This window comes from Labrus bergylta, chromosome 4 (assembly GCF_963930695.1).
Source record: "Labrus bergylta chromosome 4, fLabBer1.1, whole genome shotgun sequence".
Taxonomy (NCBI): domain Eukaryota; kingdom Metazoa; phylum Chordata; class Actinopteri; order Labriformes; family Labridae; genus Labrus; species Labrus bergylta.
Genome location: NC_089198.1, coordinates 17,603,899 through 17,624,733, shown reverse-complemented (window position 1 = coordinate 17,624,733; position 20,835 = coordinate 17,603,899). Strand labels below are relative to the sequence as shown.

Here is a 20,835-nt window from a genome sequence, read left to right as displayed (position 1 = left end):
AGAAAGCACAGACATGAGAAAAAGAGACAAATACAGTCCAGAAGGTGAAGAAGAAGGAGGAAGAGGAGGACGACGAGATCATGTTCAACAAAAACAAAACACAACACCACAATACACACTAAAAGAACAATTATGTGATGATGATAAAATACTATGCAGTGAAACATTTACACACTCCAAAATTAGCCATTATAAAACTTGTGAGCCAAGTTTTAAAATCATTAATAGTGATGAGTTCTTGTAATTTGAGTGTTTTTTGATGACTGTTCCATGCGGAGGGAGCAGAGTACATGAAGGCCCTCTTCCCAAACTCAGTACGAGTTCTGGGGACTGACGTAGAATTTTAATAATATTATTTCAGATGCATAAATGTAGCCTATTAGAAGCTGTTTTGGCAGAAATCGGGTGGAGAGAGAGTGGGTAATGACATGCTGGAAAGGAGCCACTGGTGGGACTCGAACCAGGGCCCTCTGCCTGGAGTACCATCAACTACAGGGAAGGAGCATAAAGCACAAGATGCCCCTCTGAATTGCAGTGGCATAGAAGTATTAAGTATTTTACTTCTACATTTTCCACTTAAAAGGACTACCCGATGAAATGTCCGTGTTTACCACTTCTGAAATCCAAATATAACTTTTTCTTTACCTTTAAGTGGCGTATTAAAAGAACCTTAGCACCTCATAAGTATTAGTTTCTTTAAAAATCATAGGGTCTTGTTCCAACTCTAAATCTTAAATGTTTACTCATTGCTCCAAAATTTATCGTTACAAATGTGTCTTTGGAAGATTTTAAGTTATAAGGGATTGAACAATAGTAGCTTTATAGTATGAGTTTTTTAAGACCGACCCATTGGGTTGGCTGCTTGTGACTCGATGCCATCCATTTTGGATTGTCCTCTTCTTGTTTTTAATACGCTTCATCTTTTAGATTCCTTTCAAAGCAAAGACGAGGACACAAACAGTAAAGAGTTTCTCTTTTATTGGCAAGGCATACAGTTCTAGTTGGAGAGAGGGCAAACACACCCGCAGTTAAACAGCAGAGTTTGGATTGTCGAAGCTGCAGTCTTAGTTCATGACACATAATCATAAAATCTTGAAGAACTGAAATACTGATCTAGGATGACATGAGGCTGACTATTATCTATCACTGTGAATCAAAGTGTCAGTGCAGCACAAAAACTGCAAGACCCTTCATGAATATGTGATCCAGACAGATTATTGGAAACAGAGGAAGACATGAGAGGAGGGATGTTTCAGATAACCCAGAGTGAAATCTGTTAATCAACTACTTTTAAACCACGAAAAACATGTGAGTATTTTTGCTTCTGGTTAACGTTATTTGAAGACATTAAAAAATGAAAAGAGAGGGGAATATCTGAGTAATAGTTTTAAACTGTCCTGTTTGACTTTCTCACACATCAAGCTACAAATAAACTCGGACTAAAAAAAAGTCTATTGTTCCATCTTTTCTGACAGACAATACAGAAATAATAAATAACCTGTACATAAAGTACTCTGAGGAAAATAAACAAAACCAAACAATAAGTGACATGCAGAGAAACAGACATTTGTGCTGGTTGAGCTGTTGTTAAATAATCCTTAGTGTTGAAGGCATCCTTGAGTGTTGGTCTGTTAGGTGATGTTTATGGCTACAGAAAGGATTGCACATGTACGACTCCAGCATGTCAGTGACCAGAAAAGCATTAAGTTTGAAAATAAGGCATCAAAAAAAAGGAAAAAAAAGTTCAGTTCCTTAATACGTTAAAAGAAGTTTCTCCAAAGGCTGAGTGTTTTAAAGTACTCTATATCCCCTCCATATTTCTTTGAATCCTGCAGCCCATATCATGCATTTCAACAGTACACATGTGTTGTACAGTCATATATAAAAATAAGAAGAAACAAATCAGTCCCTCCATCATCCATCCTTTAGGAGTTGTAGTGGTCCAGCCTGTGCAATTCAACTTTCCAACAGAAAAAACAGTGAAACAGTCACGTTATACATGTTCAACTGTACTGGAAGTGCAGAACTGTAAAATTACCATTCAAAGTGCTTTGGTTTTTCTTAGCAAATACATCAAAAAAGTCATTCATACACTCACACACACAAGACACATTACTGTTTTAAGACAATATCAGTTTCAGTTACTGTTTAAACAGGAGTAAAAAAAAAAAAAAAAATGGGTCAGATTGGCACGCAGTGCGCTACAATCAACCAACTTTATCAGTCACTGATGGAAAGTAGCCAGTGGCAAAATGGAAATTACAGTACGGGTTGTGTCATGCTTGCTTGGCACTTGTTCTGTCATTGACTTTGTCCCTGTGAAGAGCGAAATATTGATCAATGAGAAAAAAAAAGAAAACAATCTGGCACAGGAAACTGTTGCTTAGTAGCCTCCTAGATTTTCTTTTTTTTTTACATTTACAATGATGCTCACATTCTATATGTAACCACACTGCCATTTTCAGTCTCTGCAAGTGTGATGCTGCTGTGTTAGAGAAATTTTGTAGTAATTATAGTGGAATCTATAAGGATCGTTTAAAGCTATTTAGCTGTCGCGTTTTTAGTCATTGCGTGATGTACGTGCTTTTTTTGAGAGCCACTGACAAAGTTTAAGCCCTTAAAAGCCACAACGAGGGCTGGCTATGAACTAAACAGTAAAGTGCGAAACTTGAAGGCAAACTAGAAAGAAAAACAAATCTAATAAATCAAAAAGATACAAAACTTGAGCAGTTCTGATATTTGGGGTAGTCCTACACTTTAATATGTTTAATGTATTATAAATATAGTCCAATGAAATAACCTTGCAAAAAGTTTGCCTTCAATGCTAGAACTGCAGTACCACTTACCAACACTGGGAGGCACCATGTGCACAGCCCGCACTGCTTTGGATGCTTTCTCTTGACCAAACAGCACTCTTCTGATGCTGGCTCAGTTTTGTCGCTGACATAATGAAGTAGTTTTTGGAACACAAAATGTAAAATAGTAAGCCTGAAACAACTGTAATCCTCCAAGTATATGCAATGCCAGCCACTTCATTATAACTATATGTTCTTCCAAAACAATTGCCTGCCAGACACAATGAAATGGGAGGTGCTACATATATAATCATAATTAAAGTCACTCAATATGTTTGCAACATTAAAAATGTCCTGCATACAATCATGCATAGTTACTCTCTGCCATTACTTTGCTGCTTTAAACTGTGCTTTTTGCTCTCATCTTCATTTACTCTATTTCACTCTGTATGGAGCTTAAAAAAAGACAGCAGAATATATGAACCAACAAAAATAAACAAAAAATAAAATATCAGAAAGGCAGGCAAAACATCATTGTCCATGTAAATTGCTAGTTTGGCAATACATCTTACAAGATGTTTTTGTGTTTTCACAGCCATTCATCACTTCCTCACTTTCTTCAAAAGAGGAGGACAGTACTGTTTTTAGACCTTGGTTCGGCTGGTAAAAGGAAGTTTTCTTTTTAAAACTTCTTGTTGTCTCTGTAGAACTTTATCAACAGTTTGTTTAAGAGATAAAAGGGACCGCTGAGAAACTTGGTTACCTGTCCTCTGCTGGAACAGTGACACAGTCTGATACCCTCTCTCCAGTGCAAGTGACTGCTGAGTTAAACTGCAGACTTCATACAACCCCTACACCTACTTGCATTCCTGAACTCCCAACACAGAGGCTTTCTGTCACCCTGTCTGTGGAACCCAGACGTGGTTGTGTTCAGGTTGGAGTGGGAGATGGGAGTGACAGAGGATGAGGCCCAGAAAAAAAAAGAAAAATAAACAAAAACGACCAAAAGGAACCTACATTTTGGTTGGTGCTATGTGCCAAGTCGGAAGCGAGGAACACCAGAGATGCCTTCCTGGTCCGCTTCTTTGTCTTCTGCTATGTCTTTCTCAGAGTCTAAAGAAAAAGTCCTGCCAGAATCAGGGCTGAGTTTTGTGGGGAGCAGGTGAGTTGCAGCATCAAATCCGCTGCCAGAATCAGTTCTGGAGAGTTCAGACCCCCTGCCCTCTTCCTCAGGGGGACTGTCTGTACCGGACTCTCCCTCTTCTTCCAAGGTCAGCTCAAACTGAAACTTGTCTGCCGAAGTGGAGCCTCCGCCCCCAATGAGTGCTGAGGCTTCCCCGACAAGGTTTCTCTCCTCCTCCTCCTCCTCCTCCTCCTCCTCCTGGCACTGGTCTGGTGAGGGGCTGTGTGGGATCATGCTCTGGTACCACTCCCTGTTGTCCTCTAGTGTGTCCAAGATCTCCTGAGCATCTGGATGGACCAGGTCGGCCCAGGTCTCCCACAGAGGATGAACTATGTAGTCGATGAAACCCACCTGAAACAAAGAGGCAATGTGTTTTAGATTTCTAAGGAGGGATTTCTCATTTTGTCTCATTTCATTTTATACTTTCACATTTCAGTTTAACACTTTATAAAAACACAAGGTTTTTAAGTCGTTTTTTCAGCTTCTACTCTGTACCTGGCTTTTCTCTATTGACGCATTCTGTTTGTCACACATGGGGCTGATCTCCATGCCCTTGTCTCTCTCCCTGTCTCCCTGGGTGAAAAACTCCACCATGATGCGGTCCGTCCACGCCCGGTACAGCTCAAGAGGCTTTGTGGGGTTACTCAGGTCTGCACAGTGCACCATGTTCTGAAGGACCTGTGGAGACAAAAGATGAGTTTGTTAACATGCAATGAAAAAAACACAGATTATTATTTTCATTTTTTTTTTAAATAGTTTTGTTTCCCCTTTAAAGCGACTTTAATGTATAGTGAAGTAATGGTATGTAATTGTTGTGTATTTAGGGACAGTTGAAAAGCTGTAGATGCACAATTTACGTTTTTTAAATAATTCAATTGATAAACATGCCTCTTACTAAAGACAGGAAGTGTTCTCACCTGTATGCGATCTGAATAGTTGTCTAGCAGCAGGACTCCTAGACTGGTGACTTTCTTAGTCTCCACCATGGTTTTCAGGTCTGCCAGGAGGTTCATGTGCTTAGACATATCCGTGGCCAACACCTGCAGATTGAAGAATGCACCACCTCAGTTAGAAATTGCTCTGTCTTCAAGGCAGACATCAATTTATGATCACAAATTTAAGGGTTCCACTGGGTTGTCTTACCATATCAATGACCATTTTTCTTAGTGACTGTCTCTGCTTTTTGCTGAGGTTTTCAAAGATATCACAGTTGTCTTCCTGCAGGAGCTTAAAGCCGACAGCCAGGTGGTGATTCTCCAGCACCGACGAGTCGTTGTACATCAAGGCCAGCTCTGAGTCTAAAGGCAGACAAGATACAACTTTACAGTCAGCTCTGCAAACCACCAGAAACACAGACATGTGCATACAGGCCTCACATCAGCATAGTGAAACACAGTCTGCACCCACACACGATCACATAATCCCTGTGGAGCTATGCAAACTCACTGGTGTTGATGAGAAACTGATTGGAAACTCCAGGATGATCCACATCATGGATGGCACTGGCAAACAGAGCGGCAAGGATCTCCAGATCAGTAAATACAGCCTTGAATGACACAAAGAGCAGGGACAGTGAACATGCCAGGACATGATCAGATACAATGCTTGGATTTAAAAGGAAAACTTTTTTAACTGGTCTGACGATTAATTAGAATTAATTAGAGGGACTTTTTACCTCCAGAGCAGGGGTGGAGAGTAAGACATGTGTGGACTGGACAACGTCTGCAGCATGGATGTTGTTGTGATAGGCTACATCAGCACGATAATGATCCTCCAGTGTCATGGTGAATGTAATGAAAGTGTCGATGGGGATCTTAAAGGACTTTAGCAAATCCCGTTCCTACAAACAAAAAACATATGAGTCAGGTGGGGTTCAACAATTGTGTGTTAGTTGATTGCATCATTCTTTCGCTGACTGCTTCAGTCATTGACCTAAACCTGATATTTGAGTTTATACAGTAAAAGCAGAGTACTTTATTACCTGGAAGATAGTGTACATGGTGACTGTCAATGGGCGATTTCCAGAATACTCAGCGACCTTAAAGATGTCAATACCCCATCTGTTAACGTCTTCTAACTCCTGCCATCAAACGTTAAAGAAAAAGAGGTATGTTAGCAAAGCATACAGAATATATCAAAAAAAACTATTCAAAACTGATCTGCATGAATTTGGCTAGTCTTAGTACCCTTGCTAGGAGACCCTCCTGGCTGGCGTTGACCCCAAAGCGAGGGATGGTGGAGGGAGCGAGGCTGGGGCTGTGTGTGGCCTTCTTCACACCACTGATCTGGGACATGGGCCGCTTCTTCTTGTCCTTCTCCTTTGTTGGGGGGGACATGATGTCCATGTCGTGTTGCTTTTCTGTCAGATGTAGTGAGAAAAAGTATTAACACTGCACACTGTCTTTTTTTTTAAGCTTTGTACAAAGTGTAGGTATTTTACCTAGGAAGGTGCTGGAGATGAACTCAGACACCTGGTTCCCTGATCGGCTGGTTTCTGACAGCTGGGTGAGCTCTCGGTTCAGCATCCTTTTGAACTGAGGAACACACAAAAACACAGGTATCCATAAGTTTGATCACACACACACAATACTTGCTATTAAAGCAACTTAACTTTGACAGTGTCCATCAAAGAAAAAAAAAAGTCAGATTCTCATATCAACCACCAGTTACCCGCTCGCTCACACTCATTCACAAACAAGCAACATGTGAGTCTCCAGCTGTCTAATCCCCTCCCATCCAGCTCATCCCTCAGCTCTGCTTACCTGAATGGACTTCCACGACACAGTGATGAAATTATTCACTTCTGGCATTTCAGCGCAAAGTCAAGCATGAGGGCAGAAACAAAAATTTGCGGAAAAATTTTGTCCTCTGACTCTCGCAAGAGAACCAGACAGCAGGGACACTTTGTGCTCCTATACTGCTTTCCTGTGCAAAATCCACTGCAAGCAGACAGTCCACTGGTTAGTGCTCTGATCGGTAAGCGCTGCACAGATGGATGAAAGAACTGCTAAAGGGTCCAGGGGAGAAGAGGAGAGAGGAGCTCAGATGTGGAAATGCTGTGGGATGCGAGGATGCGAGGCAGAGGAGCCAGACTGCATCGCTCCATCTGACTCTCCCTCATTCACTCAGTTACTGCCTGCACTCGTACGTGTGTGTAAACACAGGGAGAACGAGGTACTCTAATCCACGCCTCCCTCCAAAAAAGCCTAAAAATAGCAGCCAATCAGGTGCCTGCTGCAGCAGCGGTTTGGAGAGCAGAGGGACCTCATTGGTTGGGAGATGAACAAAGTAGGCGGAGCTGAGCGTGTTAGGAGGCGGAGGTTGTGAGACAGACCATGTGCACCAAGTTTGAAGAAGATATGAAGGAAAAGCTTTAATGGATAGAGAAGGGGGATTTCATTCATGCAGCCAAAAATAAAAAAAGAACACAACGTACCACAAAGATGACGGCACATCGACCATTATCATAAACACACGATAAGAAAACATTTCCCCACAGAATTATACCTAAATAAGGCTGCAATAGCATATTTAAGATATTTTTTTAATGTGTGGAAATAAGCTCAATTTGAATGAAATAATTTACACACCCAAAATGTGCTGCACTTATCCTGACCCAACTGTATATTTGTTGGACACAGTTGAACCATGATATAAAGCTGATATTACATTTTATAATAAGACAATTATGGAACTTTTGTGTTAATACAATCATTGATTTGATGGAACAGTTTTCCCTCATTTCCGATGAAATCAGTGTTGTCGACTGTAAACTTGTATTTTAAACATTCCTAGTGGGGTTACATTTCTTAAACTGAGCCACACAATCCTCAATGCTTGAATTGTGATGTTGCTCCCTCTACCTCAGAGACACTTCTCAGGGGTCATTAATGATGTTCCTTGAACCAAACTATTCGATAAGTTTGCCCGCCATGCAGAAACAGTGCTCGCTTCGGCCTCCCATGTGCCTGCCTTTGTTCCCGGGTGCCAGCATGAATAATTCTCCCCCCCCCACTGACTGAAGCTGCTCATTGACTGATCTGCAGGAACGGGGGGTGGTCTGCCTCCCACGAAACCTCCGCCACGTGAGGGTGTGTAGCGGCAAATGTATCCAAGCAGGCATTGTATTAGAGGAAGTACAATGTACATAGATTTGACGGGATCAAGTGTGTACATGCGACGTGTGTATGTGTGTGCCTGATACTATGAAGAGCATGTGTATGTTGTGTGTGGGCGGGGTAATCATGGAATCACATGAGTGAAAGGCTCAAGTCTAAGGAGAGGAGGAGAGGAGGAGAGGAGAAGGGTACAGGGAGGAAGAGTAGAAGAGGGGGGATGCCGTTTCATCTTCAGCTCCCACTACCTTATTCACATTTTTCTACACGAGTGGGGGGATGGGAGATTCTGTGTCTAGTCTCTGTTTGCACGCATGAAACCACCCTGCCCATTCATGGAATAAGCCCCTCTTCAATTGGCTGATGGAGGGGAGATCCTATTCATATTTCAGTGATGGATTCTCTGTATTCTAGAGCATATTTGTTAAGAGATCAGTGAAAGCTAACTGCACTTAGAGCACACCACGTCAAATCCTCAGGCAAAGTGATGAAACTGATGAATAGTCATGTAGCATCTGTCATAACAGGTTTAACTACTTCAATGTGATAAGCATTAAAGTATGCTCATGATACTTTTATTTGGAAATGTATTCCTCAATATCCAATCTGGATGACTTCAGGGTCAACTTATGTCTCACTACCTTGAAAAATGGCAACAAAAAGCACATGACTACTTAAGATCCCTCAGGGAGGCAATTCAGGGGCCGCACTGCAACCTTACCCTGAACCCTGCTGCATTAAATGTTAACCTAAACAGTGTGGCAGTGTGAGGTGTGTACCTGGTGTGTATGTTCAGTAAATCAGGCTGACGATTATATGTTAGAGCAGTGTATGATGTCTAAGTACCTTGTTGGAAGCCATCTCGCTGACAGAGTGTCGAGTTTTCAGAGTCTCCAGTTGTTCCAGACACCAGTCCAGCTCATCCAGAGTCTCTATGGCCAGCTGCTGGTGCGGCTCCTCTGTACCAGACGAACACAGCAAGGCATTACGGGATTGATTCAACTCGTAAAAAGCATTCACTCGCTAACCAAATTACATACAATTAAGTATTTTATAAATATTGAAGAAGGAAAAAGTCAAGAAAGAAGTCATAACAGAATACGACATTAGAGGCATGATAATACAAGAAAACAAATCAAAGTTTTCTTCTTCAATGCGGCCCCTAAAACTCCTTATTAGAATCGAAATGGTCCGTCAACCCTCTTCTCATGTTGTCTGACATCAACTAGTTACAAACAAAAGTCATCAGTGGTGCAATGTAACTTCATATTTCTACTTAACTACATATAACACTGACGCAATGTCACTAATTGTTTTAAAGCTGTAGGGACTTTAATGTAATATATTAAAATATGTCAGACAAAGCAGAACTAAAAATGTGGTAATAGAATAAATTGGCACTGTTAGTAATGCACAAGAGTATGTAATGTAGACAATTAGCTCTAACTTGAGCAGCTACAACAGTGCCTACAAATGATTGCATTTGTCATATTATTATAATACCAGCAGGCCATTTTAATTACACATTGTTGTACATATAAACATTCCAATTTTGAGGGACGGATACTTGACTAAGTATGAATGAAGTGTACACCTCCTCCACTAATGGACTTCATTTATTTGTGATTGACGTCATTTCCTAATTCACTGGTTACTTTCCAGTAACCTGGATTACACAATTCACAGTTTTCAATCATAAGGTCCTTGCTTTCTCTCTGTCTGAACAAGGTCAGTGACACTATTGGGATATTGATTAGTAAAAAAAAAAAAAAAAAACCCTTTTCTAATACCAGAACCAACCTGCCAGGCTGGTCTTGCACATGGATGGTGGGTTGCTGCCTGATGATCGTGTCCTGCAGAGACAGAGACCATCCAGAGTCATCAAAGACCAAAGAATTACACTCTATTGTCAGTATGATTTGAACTGTCAAGTGTGGTGGTGAGATTTTCTAAAAACCTACTTGCTGGCTGTGCGATCTTGCTGGTTGGTTATGACGGCAAAGTTACTTCGGACTGTCCTCAGGCTGGCGAGGACCTGTAAGGTAGCAGCAACAGATTGAATGTACAAGATCATAGAATGTGACGTACATAACATTTGTGACTTAATGACGGTACAGATGTCTTGTCATTTGAAGCCTTAAAGTGATGTACATGCCTTCGCTAAAATCCCTCTTGATCTAGATCTAGTGCTGACGAGCCTTTGAAATCAAACACTTTGGCCTTCATCCTCAATACTAAAGAGTTACGCAGAGGCACTCCCCTGTCTCTCTCTGTCTGATTTTTGATGGCATCACTGACACCCCTCTATGTCATGTCTGTCACCTTATCTGTGGCCAAACACTGACTCCGCACACCGAGAGCCCACAGAGTATCCTGTATCCAGGCCTGACCGGTGCAGCAGACTTATCAGCCACTGCATACGAATTTAAACAGCATGATCCAGCAGTATTGGATTCAGTGCTTATTTCCCTGTGTAAAGTGAGCACAAGTGTGACGCACATCCCACGCAAGAGATGGGCACTGCCAGCGGGATGCCTCGTCCTGTCGCAGGGCCAACATGACACTCAAGGGGCTGTTCCGATGTGGTAGTAAAGCCCGGTCTAGTACCATCTGGAGTTTATTATAGCCTTATTTTTTAAAGTCCTGCTGTGTTAAGCTAACAAGTGAACACGTTTTCTTTTTTATAATAACCACCTGGCCAAAAAGGACATTTATATCAGTGGACCCACCTGTGCAAATGGAGTGACTATCATGTCTTCTGTGTGTCTGCAATACAGAGGAGAAAACACAAGAGGAAAACGCATTAAACAATTTCCAGAGGAACAATCTGCACAGTCCTAAATGTGAATACATCGTATTATTGACATAAAAGGCTAAACAACATTTCGGAAGACAAAATAAGTTTAACCAAACTGCAGCTTAGACTGAGGTCCCTTTTTTTAGTCTACGTAACATTGTCTGTGCCTCCAGATGACATTATTAGGTATCACATTTATTATAAGTCATCGTCATTCATCACTCGCTTTGCCATCTTTCTGTTAAAATGTAGCTATGGCAGAAAACAAATATGTCATGCACTGCACGTTACAAGGTTGTGGTAGGTGAGGGGGTGGGTCATTTCAGTAAGCTCTAGTAAATACTCACAAGTATATAAAAACAGAAAATGTGTTGTTATACTTGGTTATCGCGCTCTTAACATTACATGCAAGAACAAACAAAATAGATGTGGGTGATTGAGGGGTGGGGGAACTAGCGAGGGTCACAGGTGAAGTATAATTTGTAAGGAGGGAGAAGGGATGTGGCTTTAGAACTATGTAAAGGGATTGAAAGGAAGGGGGGTGGGGCTTCAATATTTTAATTTATTTTATCATGTTCTCCTCACCGAGATGACAACCAGTTGACCTCCCAGTGCTTCAAGCTTTCTTCCCTTTAAAAACAGATAGGCGAGAGTGGATTGAGAGACCTGCGGCTGCTGACTTTGCAAACTGAAAGCTCTGTAGACAGTCTGAACTGTGGAGGGGACTTTTATGGGGCATTTTGGACACAGACAGAAGGTTCAAAGAATAATAGTTTAAAAAAAAGAAAAAAAAAAAAAAAAGAAAGTCCCTTTACCCAATTACTTAAAACTCGAAGAGAAGCAGATTTCACATGCAAGCATTTGTGATGGAATAACAGCTGGTTGTGCTGATGTCGGCTTTAGAGACTATACATTTGACTGTGGTTATGGACACGCAGACAGCAGAGTCTGCAGAGTGTAACCTTGGGTAGGACTTTTTTTTAGTGTTCTTTATCTTTAGTTTCAAATATATACAGATCACTACTAGTAAATATAAAAACACATAATAGATAAAGAATGGGTGAAGCAGGAACTATTGAGAGATGAGGGGGTTTTCTATGGGGCGTAAAGGTTGGGTGGAGATGATCTTAAATAAATGAAGGAAAACTCATTTTGGATATAACCAATTCCTTTCAAATGAAACAAAAAGAAAAGAAGAAAAACATGGCTTGTCACCCGTTCACAACAATGTGTCATACAAAAGCATCGGTTAGAAATGAACTCACAGGTCACTGGCCCCGGAGGAGTTTCTGGAGGGACCTTTGGGTGAAAGGTCAAACTCAGAGTCAGAGCGGTACAGGAAGGATTCCCGCCGCTGGCTGTGAGGAAAGTTGGCCTGTATGACCATACCAGAGCCAGGGCTAGCCTGAGGGTCCAGAGGGCTTCGTCCCACTGACAATCCATTCTCCACATCAAAACTGAGAAGAGAGGGAGAGGGAGAGAAAGATCCTTTAGAAAGGTTGGCTCAAGAAACACTTGGGGAAAAAAAAAACCAACAACAAAAAAAAAGAAGGAAGCATCAATCCATCCAGAAAGTTTTCAAGTAACTCTTTTCCTGTTAATCAATAAAACTCTGATAAAGACACGACTAGCTTCAATATGCCTCCAATAGAGCGCATGCCTACATAAGAGGGCATCTTTTCCTGTAATATGTTTCAGCTCCTTTTAGTTACAAAAACACTTGTTTATTTTTTCACATATTCACAACCGGTAAATATATTTTAGTCTTGGTTTTCATTAGTACTAGCGTCTTTGTTTATGTGGGCAGTTGTTTGCTTCTATTTTCTTATGTATTGATTCTACTGTGGAGGCAGCTATATGTGTGCAGCATTGGAGTCCAAGACAAATCTCCCTAAAGGGACAATAAAGTGTATCGTACTGTACCATACCTTGGAGTATGGTAAGCTGCCACTATGGTGTCCTTTAAGAAAAAAAAAGAAGCTTATAGCAAAAAGAAAATGGAGGCTTTATAGACTTGTGATCATACCTTCTAGTGACGTACTTTATGAACTCATGAAATTGTAGACAAAAATCCAAGTAGCTACTCTGGGGCTGCTTGATTAACAATGAAATAGCACAATACATGCTAATATTAGACTGATCAGTGTATTATCATACTTAGCTGTTACTGCTGATACTGCACATACTTCTACCATTATTAATGACATTGTAGCTATAAATGTATCTTGTTCATTGTTATTGTTGCTGTTTGTCGCTTTCTTTCTGCATCTCCATCAATCCTACTTTCCAAGCCCAACAGTATCTGCAGAAGACTGTTCAACATGAGTCTGGTTCTACTCAAGCCTCTTAGTTTTTCTTTGCTGCTGTAACTTCGCTAAATGTTGCTTTGTGCTTGTGATGGACTAATGTTGGGTGTTTGTGGGTAAAAAACAAAGATAAAGGTATTTTACTTGCTCTTTTATAAAGTGTGTTAGGATAACATTTGTTATGAATTGTCGCTATACAAATACAGATTGATTGACTGATTGATGATATACAAAACAATACTCCATCACTGAGTAACAACATTCAGCTGTTTTGAACCCTTTTACAGGAAATTGTGTAATTTAGAAGTGTGTGAAGTGAAGCCATTTAAACTCAGTAATGGCCTCACTAAGAGCTAAAAATTACAAATGAATTATGTTGAGAACATACTGATATACACTATTTCATTAGGTGGACTTAAATCAGTACTGCACTAGCAAAATGAGTGGGTGTATGTAGCTACAGATTGTGAATTGCTTCTGATTGTGATATCTGCATGTTGATCATTCTGCTATTCTGACTTCTGTCACTAAAGGAGAATTATCATAATCCAGTTAGCTATTCACATTATCAGACATAAATCATTATAACAGCCTCTAAAGCTATTAATCGAATCAAAAATGGACACCCTCACAGGTTCCACCACTTCCAGCAAGCCATGACTGCATACGCTTCCCTGGGAGTAAAAAACAGGACTACGTGTTGAGCACTTCATTAAAGGTGTGAAGCCTGAGAGGCTAATGTCATGCAGGTGAGGAACCACCGTGTGTGTGTGTGTGTGTGTGTGTGTGTGTGTGTGTGTGTGTGTGTGTGTGTGTGTGTGTGTGTGTGTGTGTGTGTGTGTGTGTGTGTGTGTGTGTGTGTGTGTGTGTGTGTGCAGAGGCTGTGTGGTGAAAGAATGTGAGTGAACAGCGGATATAAAATTAGCATCAGAGTAATGACGTGGGGTCATGTGAGTGTGAGTCTATAAATAGCCGAGCGTACAGGTGAGGAGGAGTTCCTCCTGATCAAACATGATCCGACTACGAATAGAAAAACAGCAAATAACAGCCGGCAGGCTGTCTTTTCGCTATCTCTATTTTCCCACAGCCCCTCTGCTGACACGCAAACCTGGAGAGACTCTGACAGCGAGAAGTCTGAGGAACTCCGGAGCTGGAACACAGGATTTATCAAAATAAGCGTCTGCTGGACGTGGAGGATTTCAGACGGTGGTGAGATGCTCAGATACACATCTGATATTTTTAAAATAAATAATAAGAAATATCTCTGGGGGCGCGCTGGTGGCTCAATGGTATGGTCCCATGTATTGAGACTCTCGTCTCGAGTGGGAGGCCCGGGTTCGCTTCCACCCGTGGCCCCTCTCCACATGTCATTCCCCGCTCTCTCTCCCTGGTTTCCGACTCTATCCACTGTCCTCTCTCTGCATTAAAGGCACGAAAAGCCCAAAAAATAAATCATTAAAAAAAAAAGAAATATCTCTGAAGCCAAAGACAAACAAAGACTGAAGCTTTGATTGATACGTGTGTGTGGAATGTAAAACAAAACTGGAGAACATCATTAGACAAATATCAATGTCATGCTGGTGCTAGAGGAATAGCAGAGTACTCATCAAAGTCATTGTTGTTCAACATCTGGGACCATGAATGATACCTAAAAACAGACACAAGATTATGACAGAACTTTGGATACACTTCACATATAGATGTAGCCTGCATGATTCCCAATTGACAACCAAAATGACCTCCTGAAGGTAACATGAGGTAAACAAAAAGATTTAATTTTTCACACCAAACAAAGTGACAAACAAAACAAAAAAACAAAGCAAAAAAAAAAATTGCCTTTCTAGATACATTATTCCAATAATAACAATGATGAGGATACTATATGACATTTTTGATATACGTTTGTCCAGAAGGGGGGCATGAATGTTTTAACCAAATCTTTGGCCAAGCCACTACACAAATAGTTGTGTAGTGATCCATTTCAAAATCACAAATATCAACCCCATGGTGGGATAGCTAGAGGAACCAAAGTCAACTTGACTGATTGGGGACCCTTCATGTTTGAAATCCATCCCATATTCTAGATTAATTTGGTGCATGTCCCTAATGCAATTTAGTTAAACATAATGAATTGCTTTAATTGCATTTGCTTTATTCTCTTATAATACATGTGCAACTACTGCAGCATGAAAACATCCCATTCAACCCTTTTTCTACTCCTTTCTTCAACCCCCTCCCTCCCCTCAAAACTCCTAGGATACAGCGTGAGGACAAGATGTTGGTGTGTTACTGACTATTACATAACAGCAGCAGCCGAACAGAAACCCCCATCCTTCCATTCATGTGACTGCTTCAGACACTGACTGTGCTATACATAGACATTGAGAGGATTCAGAGGGAAAGCGGGAAAGACAGCAGACTGAGGGGCAAAAAAGGGCAAAGAAAGAGGGAAGTTCAATCAAATATCAAAGATTGTACAGCTTGTTCATCATTGTTTACATCATAAAACAATGGATTAAAGCTGTGTTAGGCGTATAAATAATGCCTTTAACGGCGATGCAATGTGCCGTCTAACAAACCTAGCATGGGGTTTTGATCATTGCACGCACACATCATGTCTGTTCAGCTACTAACGCCTGTATCTTGCAGCTTCACACACGATGTTTCATATTCCTCCAAATCTTAATGATGCTGCACCCCCGGTTGTTGTCCTGAAAACCCTAACCATAGACTTGTTTCAATTTTTGTTTCTGCATCACACTTCTGCCTCTATGTGGCTAAGTTTAGCTTTCCCCTGGCAGGGGGAATATACCGAAAGAGGCAGCACTGATGCTAAAAATAGAGTTTCAGGTAGAATACAGAGCCTGTCCTCCCTCCGCTCTCTTCTCCCTCTGCATCTCAGAGGAGCAGATTCTTCCCTCCGTTCATGAATATGTATGAGCAAGTTTCTATTTGAAGCCGATGCCGAGCTAAAAATAGATCTCAGGTCAAAAATATCTCCCACATCTTTCTCTCACTGCTTCTTCACTTTCATTTCTCTTTCCTCTTTCTCAGGGGAGTGAACACTGAGTCCTGACTTACAAATGATACTGAACTATTTACCTTTTGCTTAAAAGGAGAAATACAATAGAATGATATCTTAGCATGCTCTGCAGATACTAGATTACGTGTTAGATGCATAGTGAAAAAAAACGACGCAGGAGCAATTGTTTATATTTTTTTTAACGCGTGGAAAAGTGACAGAGAGTGTGAAACAAAACGGCTTCCATTGTGTTTAGTCCTTAAGCCAATACTTTTCAAAATGTGTACTAAATATGTCAACCGAGCCATTTTGTGTTTTCCAGAGGTCAGAGGTCAGTGCTCAGGCTCAGTGTGCACGCTGTCCAAACAGGAAGCTCCCACAGTAGCACTGACACGGGATTTTTCATATGCAACTCTATTGTCTTTGTGTCTTCTCATGCCAGCCAGTCGCACACACACACCCACCTCATCTCTCCCCCCTCCTCACTTTCTCAGGCGCAGCCACATGTGATATCAATAACCAGAGAAAAATGAGGCTTTTCTGAAATAATCCTGTTGAGTGGGAGGTTGTTGCGTTAATAATATAGCTGATAAACTTGTTGGTAAGTGATGTCTGATGTGTGTAGTTTCTATGTATTAGTGACGCTCTATGATCAGGGTCCCTCTACTGGGCTGTGGGGCAATGACAAGAGTCGGCAAGTGTGGATAAAGACCAATGAATCTTTTTGAGACGGTAAAACAACTGCAGTACTGACGCTTTGAGAAGAATTCAACCTTTTGTTGATATTTGATAATGAGCAATTGAATGAGTAATAGCTAATGAAAAATAACAGAAAAACACTGTGGTCCAGCCTCTAAAATGTAAACTTTTACTTTCTTTTCTGAGTCTTTTTTGATGGCAAAACAAACATCTTTGAATGAAGCCTTGTTTTTTTCAGGAAAAGTCTCGGACTATGGAAACCCTTAATGGTCATTAAATAACTCTTTTCTGACTATTTACCAGCTAAAGATTTATCAATTTTAGACAAAATAATTGACTGAATTACCAAATATAAAACAGACATAATGCACTCTTCTTATGCTTTCACTACGGTACATTTGTAAGTAGGTTTTGATGAAGAACAGAAATATATATTTTACACATAAAAAATACATCACAATATGGAATCATCAGTACATCACACAAGTAATGAGTGAGACCGCCAAAAAGATGTTTCTTCTGGAGAGGAGGAAATATTTTATTATGAATCATGACGAGTAGTGGTGTTAAGATTTGTGTTCTAAAAAGGGGATCGTTATACGCACATCACGTACAGTAGGTGCAGGGCGGAGGAAAAACAGACTGAGGAAGAAGATGTGCCTGCACACTTGTGAAAGGGTGTGATTGATTAGGATTTGTTCAAATAAATGCCAATTTGGAACCTGCAGTCACACGCAGAACTTCATTCTAACCTGCACGAAGGCATCCATACATACACACACACACACACACACACACACACACACACACCACCTGATTATGTTCTCTAGTCTAAAGACCAAACCAGAGTCAACATTCCTGAGCATCATAAAGCCTAACAACAGCTCTAACAACAAAAAAAGTGTAAAGAGAGAGGTGTGTTACAGCGTTTGTTACTTAAGTGGCTGCCTGGTAAGTCGAGTGATTGATGGTAACCTGTCAGTGGCCCTGATACTCGACACCCCGCCTGCGTCACCGCCTGTCATGGCAACGTCAATCCCATCTGGGGAGCATTAAAATACAGGAGCTACAGGGCAGAGAGGGAGAGACAGAGGGAGGGAGAGAGATAGGCCTGTAAACCAGGGCAAGCTGTCATCTGAACCTTCATTCATCATTCCCAGGCCTCTGCTGTGACACAACCAGAGAAAGAGTTTGTTACACCAGAGCCAACCCACAGGACCGACTCAGCCATTAATTCAAAAGTCATCTAAAAGAAGCCAGGCTGAATTTATGACACATTAGACAGACCTCATCTGGTGTCAAACGTTCAAAGACAATTAAAGACGATCCCAAGTAACTGACAATGCGTGTGTTTAAGGATGTTCAAAGTAAACGAAAACTTCCAGAAAAAGAAGAAGAGAAGGGTTCAACTCCAACTTTTTGCCTGGCATGATAAAGCATTACAATATAAGCTGTTATGTATCAGTGGGACATCTGCTCATGATTCATGAAAGGTGTCCCGGAGCAAACAAGGATCAGGATTGGCTTAGAAAGACCACAAAGTTCACACTATAGCAGCAGCTGAGCGTCCACACCCTCAAGCTCAACAAACAGAACAAAGTGAACCAGGGATGAACCACGAAGGTGGTTAATCTGGCCACATTAGAAGAAAGACTTTACGCACATTTGGTATGTGTGATTTGGGGTGTTGCACAAGCGTGTGTGTTCTGGGATGAAATGTGTCTGGTTGTTTTTGCTGTGGTGGCCCCTCACACAGAAGAACCACCCTGTTTGTTTGTGCTACCCTTCCTCTCCTTTCCTTTGACATCACATGATTCAGCCATGTGATGAACCTGATGGAGGTTGTGTGTTTTATTGTGTAGTCAGTATCACTTTATTAATACACAAAATCTGAACTCAATGCCCTCTGTCTGCGATCATTATTGTTCATAATTGTTCTGTTTGTCCTTGACTTGTTGTTTATAAGGATTAATTTCATTTTTAGAATGGGAAATATACATTTATTTGATGACTTTGAAGCCAACATAAATATATACAGTGTTATTTAAATCCTGTAAGTCAACATTAAAAACAGGAGACACATAGCTCTCTATTCTGTTGAGCATTTGATGTAAGGTCAACAACAATCCTGGACATGTTTAGCTTTTAGTTGTTTTTTTTTTTAAACCAGAATCAAACAAATACAAATACATTTAAAAAATATGTGAACTACTCTTTTTTAGGGAGGAGTTCTGTGTCTTTGGTAAGAAAAATAACTTCATGGAGTTTCTAAAGGTTCTAAATGTTGTCTCGCTAGCTGCTCAGTATTTTGCTTAGAATGACATTTTTACAGTCAGGTCTTTGTATGGATTAAACGTACGCTCTTTACTGTGTGACATAATGAGCTTCAGAGCTCCTGTCAGATTTTGTTACCGTGAGATGGATTCATGCTATGTGTTTCTTCCCATTTTCCTGTCTTTATGTTAAGCTTAGAAAATCATTTGGATAGCTACTTTTTTGGTAAACTTTTTCAATGATTACTATAAGTTCATAGGGCCGAAAATAAATCATGTAAAGCTACGTGGATTATTGTTTCCAAGGCTTTACCTGATTTTAGTGGTATAACATGTCCATGGGCAGCAGCATGCAGCAAAACATGAGCTCTCACTCTGAGCGCTCCCTGTTAGTCTCCCATTTCTCTGTTACTGGCTTACCCCCCTTGTTAAAACAACATGAGGGAAAGGGACAGTACTGCACATATATATAGTAGCTGTTTAGCTGCTCTTTAAAGTAATACAAACAATCAAGTTTTAGGCACTGTATCATGTCACACCTAACAAAAACAGAGTCCATATGTCACCCTCAGATGATCGCTAAGTTTAGACATTATGCAACTGTGATATCCATGTATGTCTATTGTTCAGAATCATGCCATGAACAAAATAGATTCAACAGAATGTGAGCAAATGAAGTGTTACATGACATAACAGACAGGCAGGAACAACAAATCACTTCACTGACCTTTTTGCAACACAACTCAGAGCTAAATAGAGTCATGAGACGGACTGTATAACCGAGCACATTTGTATAGAACCAGTGACGGTAAAAAATACTGCATTGTCTTCTGATGACTGATTTGTTGGCAAAGAAAATGATTCCCTTGATTAAGTCAAAGATTGTTTGTTTAATTCAACTAAAAAAGTATGTGACTGATATTTTCCCTGACGACAATAAGATCAAACGTATTATTGTGTAAATTATAGTGAGAAAAAATGATCCATGCAAATAAAAAAAACACACTTTTTTTAAAGTAGCTAAGGCTGGCTTCTGTGGGTGTGTGTGTGTGGCTGTGTGTGTGTGTGTGTATGTGTGTGTGTGTGGCTGTGTGTGTGTCTGCGTGTGTGTCTGCGTGTGTGTGTGCGTGTGTGTGTGTGTGTGGTCATTTTCTTATTGTATTTAAATATATCCACAATGATTCAGTCTGAACAATAATTTGCTCTTTGTTCGTACTTAGAAAAGCATCAAGCACAAAAAGGGTGTATGTGTGTGGGGTTACGTGCCATTTGTGTGTGTGTGTGTGTGTGTGTGTGTGTGTGTGTGTGTGTGTGTGTAGTTATCATATCTGAACTGTATTGTCAGAGCTCCTTATCTTACAGCTGTAATCACTGGCTCTTCCTGAGATCTTTCCTTTAGAAAACAACACAATACCTTCCTGACGCCTGCAATGACGGACATTGAGCACTCCCTGACCTCTGATGCACTTAACAGTGTGAAGTGACTTTTAAGGAAGACCTCACTGTCAATCATCATTACATTGGTAAAGTGACAGATTGGTAAAGTATTATGATAATACTCCAAGGTCACAAACTGTGCAAAGTCCCCCTGATATATGTCACGTGCAAAAACTGCCTAAGACTGTCTAACAAATGCTGAACAATA

At 40.7% G+C, this 20,835-nt stretch overlaps 1 protein-coding gene across 4 annotated transcripts in view; it reads right to left on the bottom strand.

Annotated features, from left to right (window-relative positions):
- Positions 1-960: 960 nt before the first annotated feature.
- pde4ca (phosphodiesterase 4C, cAMP-specific a) overlaps positions 961-20,835 on the bottom strand; it is a 43,386-nt gene continuing 23,511 nt past the window's right edge. For 3 of the 4 annotated variants that reach the window (XM_065953905.1, XM_065953908.1, XM_065953907.1), the window contains exons 2-16: positions 12,156-12,347; positions 11,476-11,520; positions 10,823-10,859; positions 10,055-10,128; positions 9,894-9,946; positions 8,940-9,052; positions 6,419-6,512; positions 6,165-6,337; positions 5,960-6,058; positions 5,654-5,818; positions 5,425-5,524; positions 5,122-5,276; positions 4,896-5,018; positions 4,474-4,656; positions 961-4,329 (exon numbers count right to left, since the gene is read on the bottom strand). In XM_065953905.1, the coding sequence (XP_065809977.1) occupies positions 3,826-4,329; positions 4,474-4,656; positions 4,896-5,018; positions 5,122-5,276; positions 5,425-5,524; positions 5,654-5,818; positions 5,960-6,058; positions 6,165-6,337; positions 6,419-6,512; positions 8,940-9,052; positions 9,894-9,946; positions 10,055-10,128; positions 10,823-10,859; positions 11,476-11,520; positions 12,156-12,347 (2,110 nt within the window). In that variant the 3' untranslated portion in view covers positions 961-3,825. The remainder of the gene's footprint in view (positions 4,330-4,473; positions 4,657-4,895; positions 5,019-5,121; positions 5,277-5,424; positions 5,525-5,653; positions 5,819-5,959; positions 6,059-6,164; positions 6,338-6,418; positions 6,513-8,939; positions 9,053-9,893; positions 9,947-10,054; positions 10,129-10,822; positions 10,860-11,475; positions 11,521-12,155; positions 12,348-20,835) is intronic. The other variant, XM_065953906.1, reaches the window with a different exon arrangement.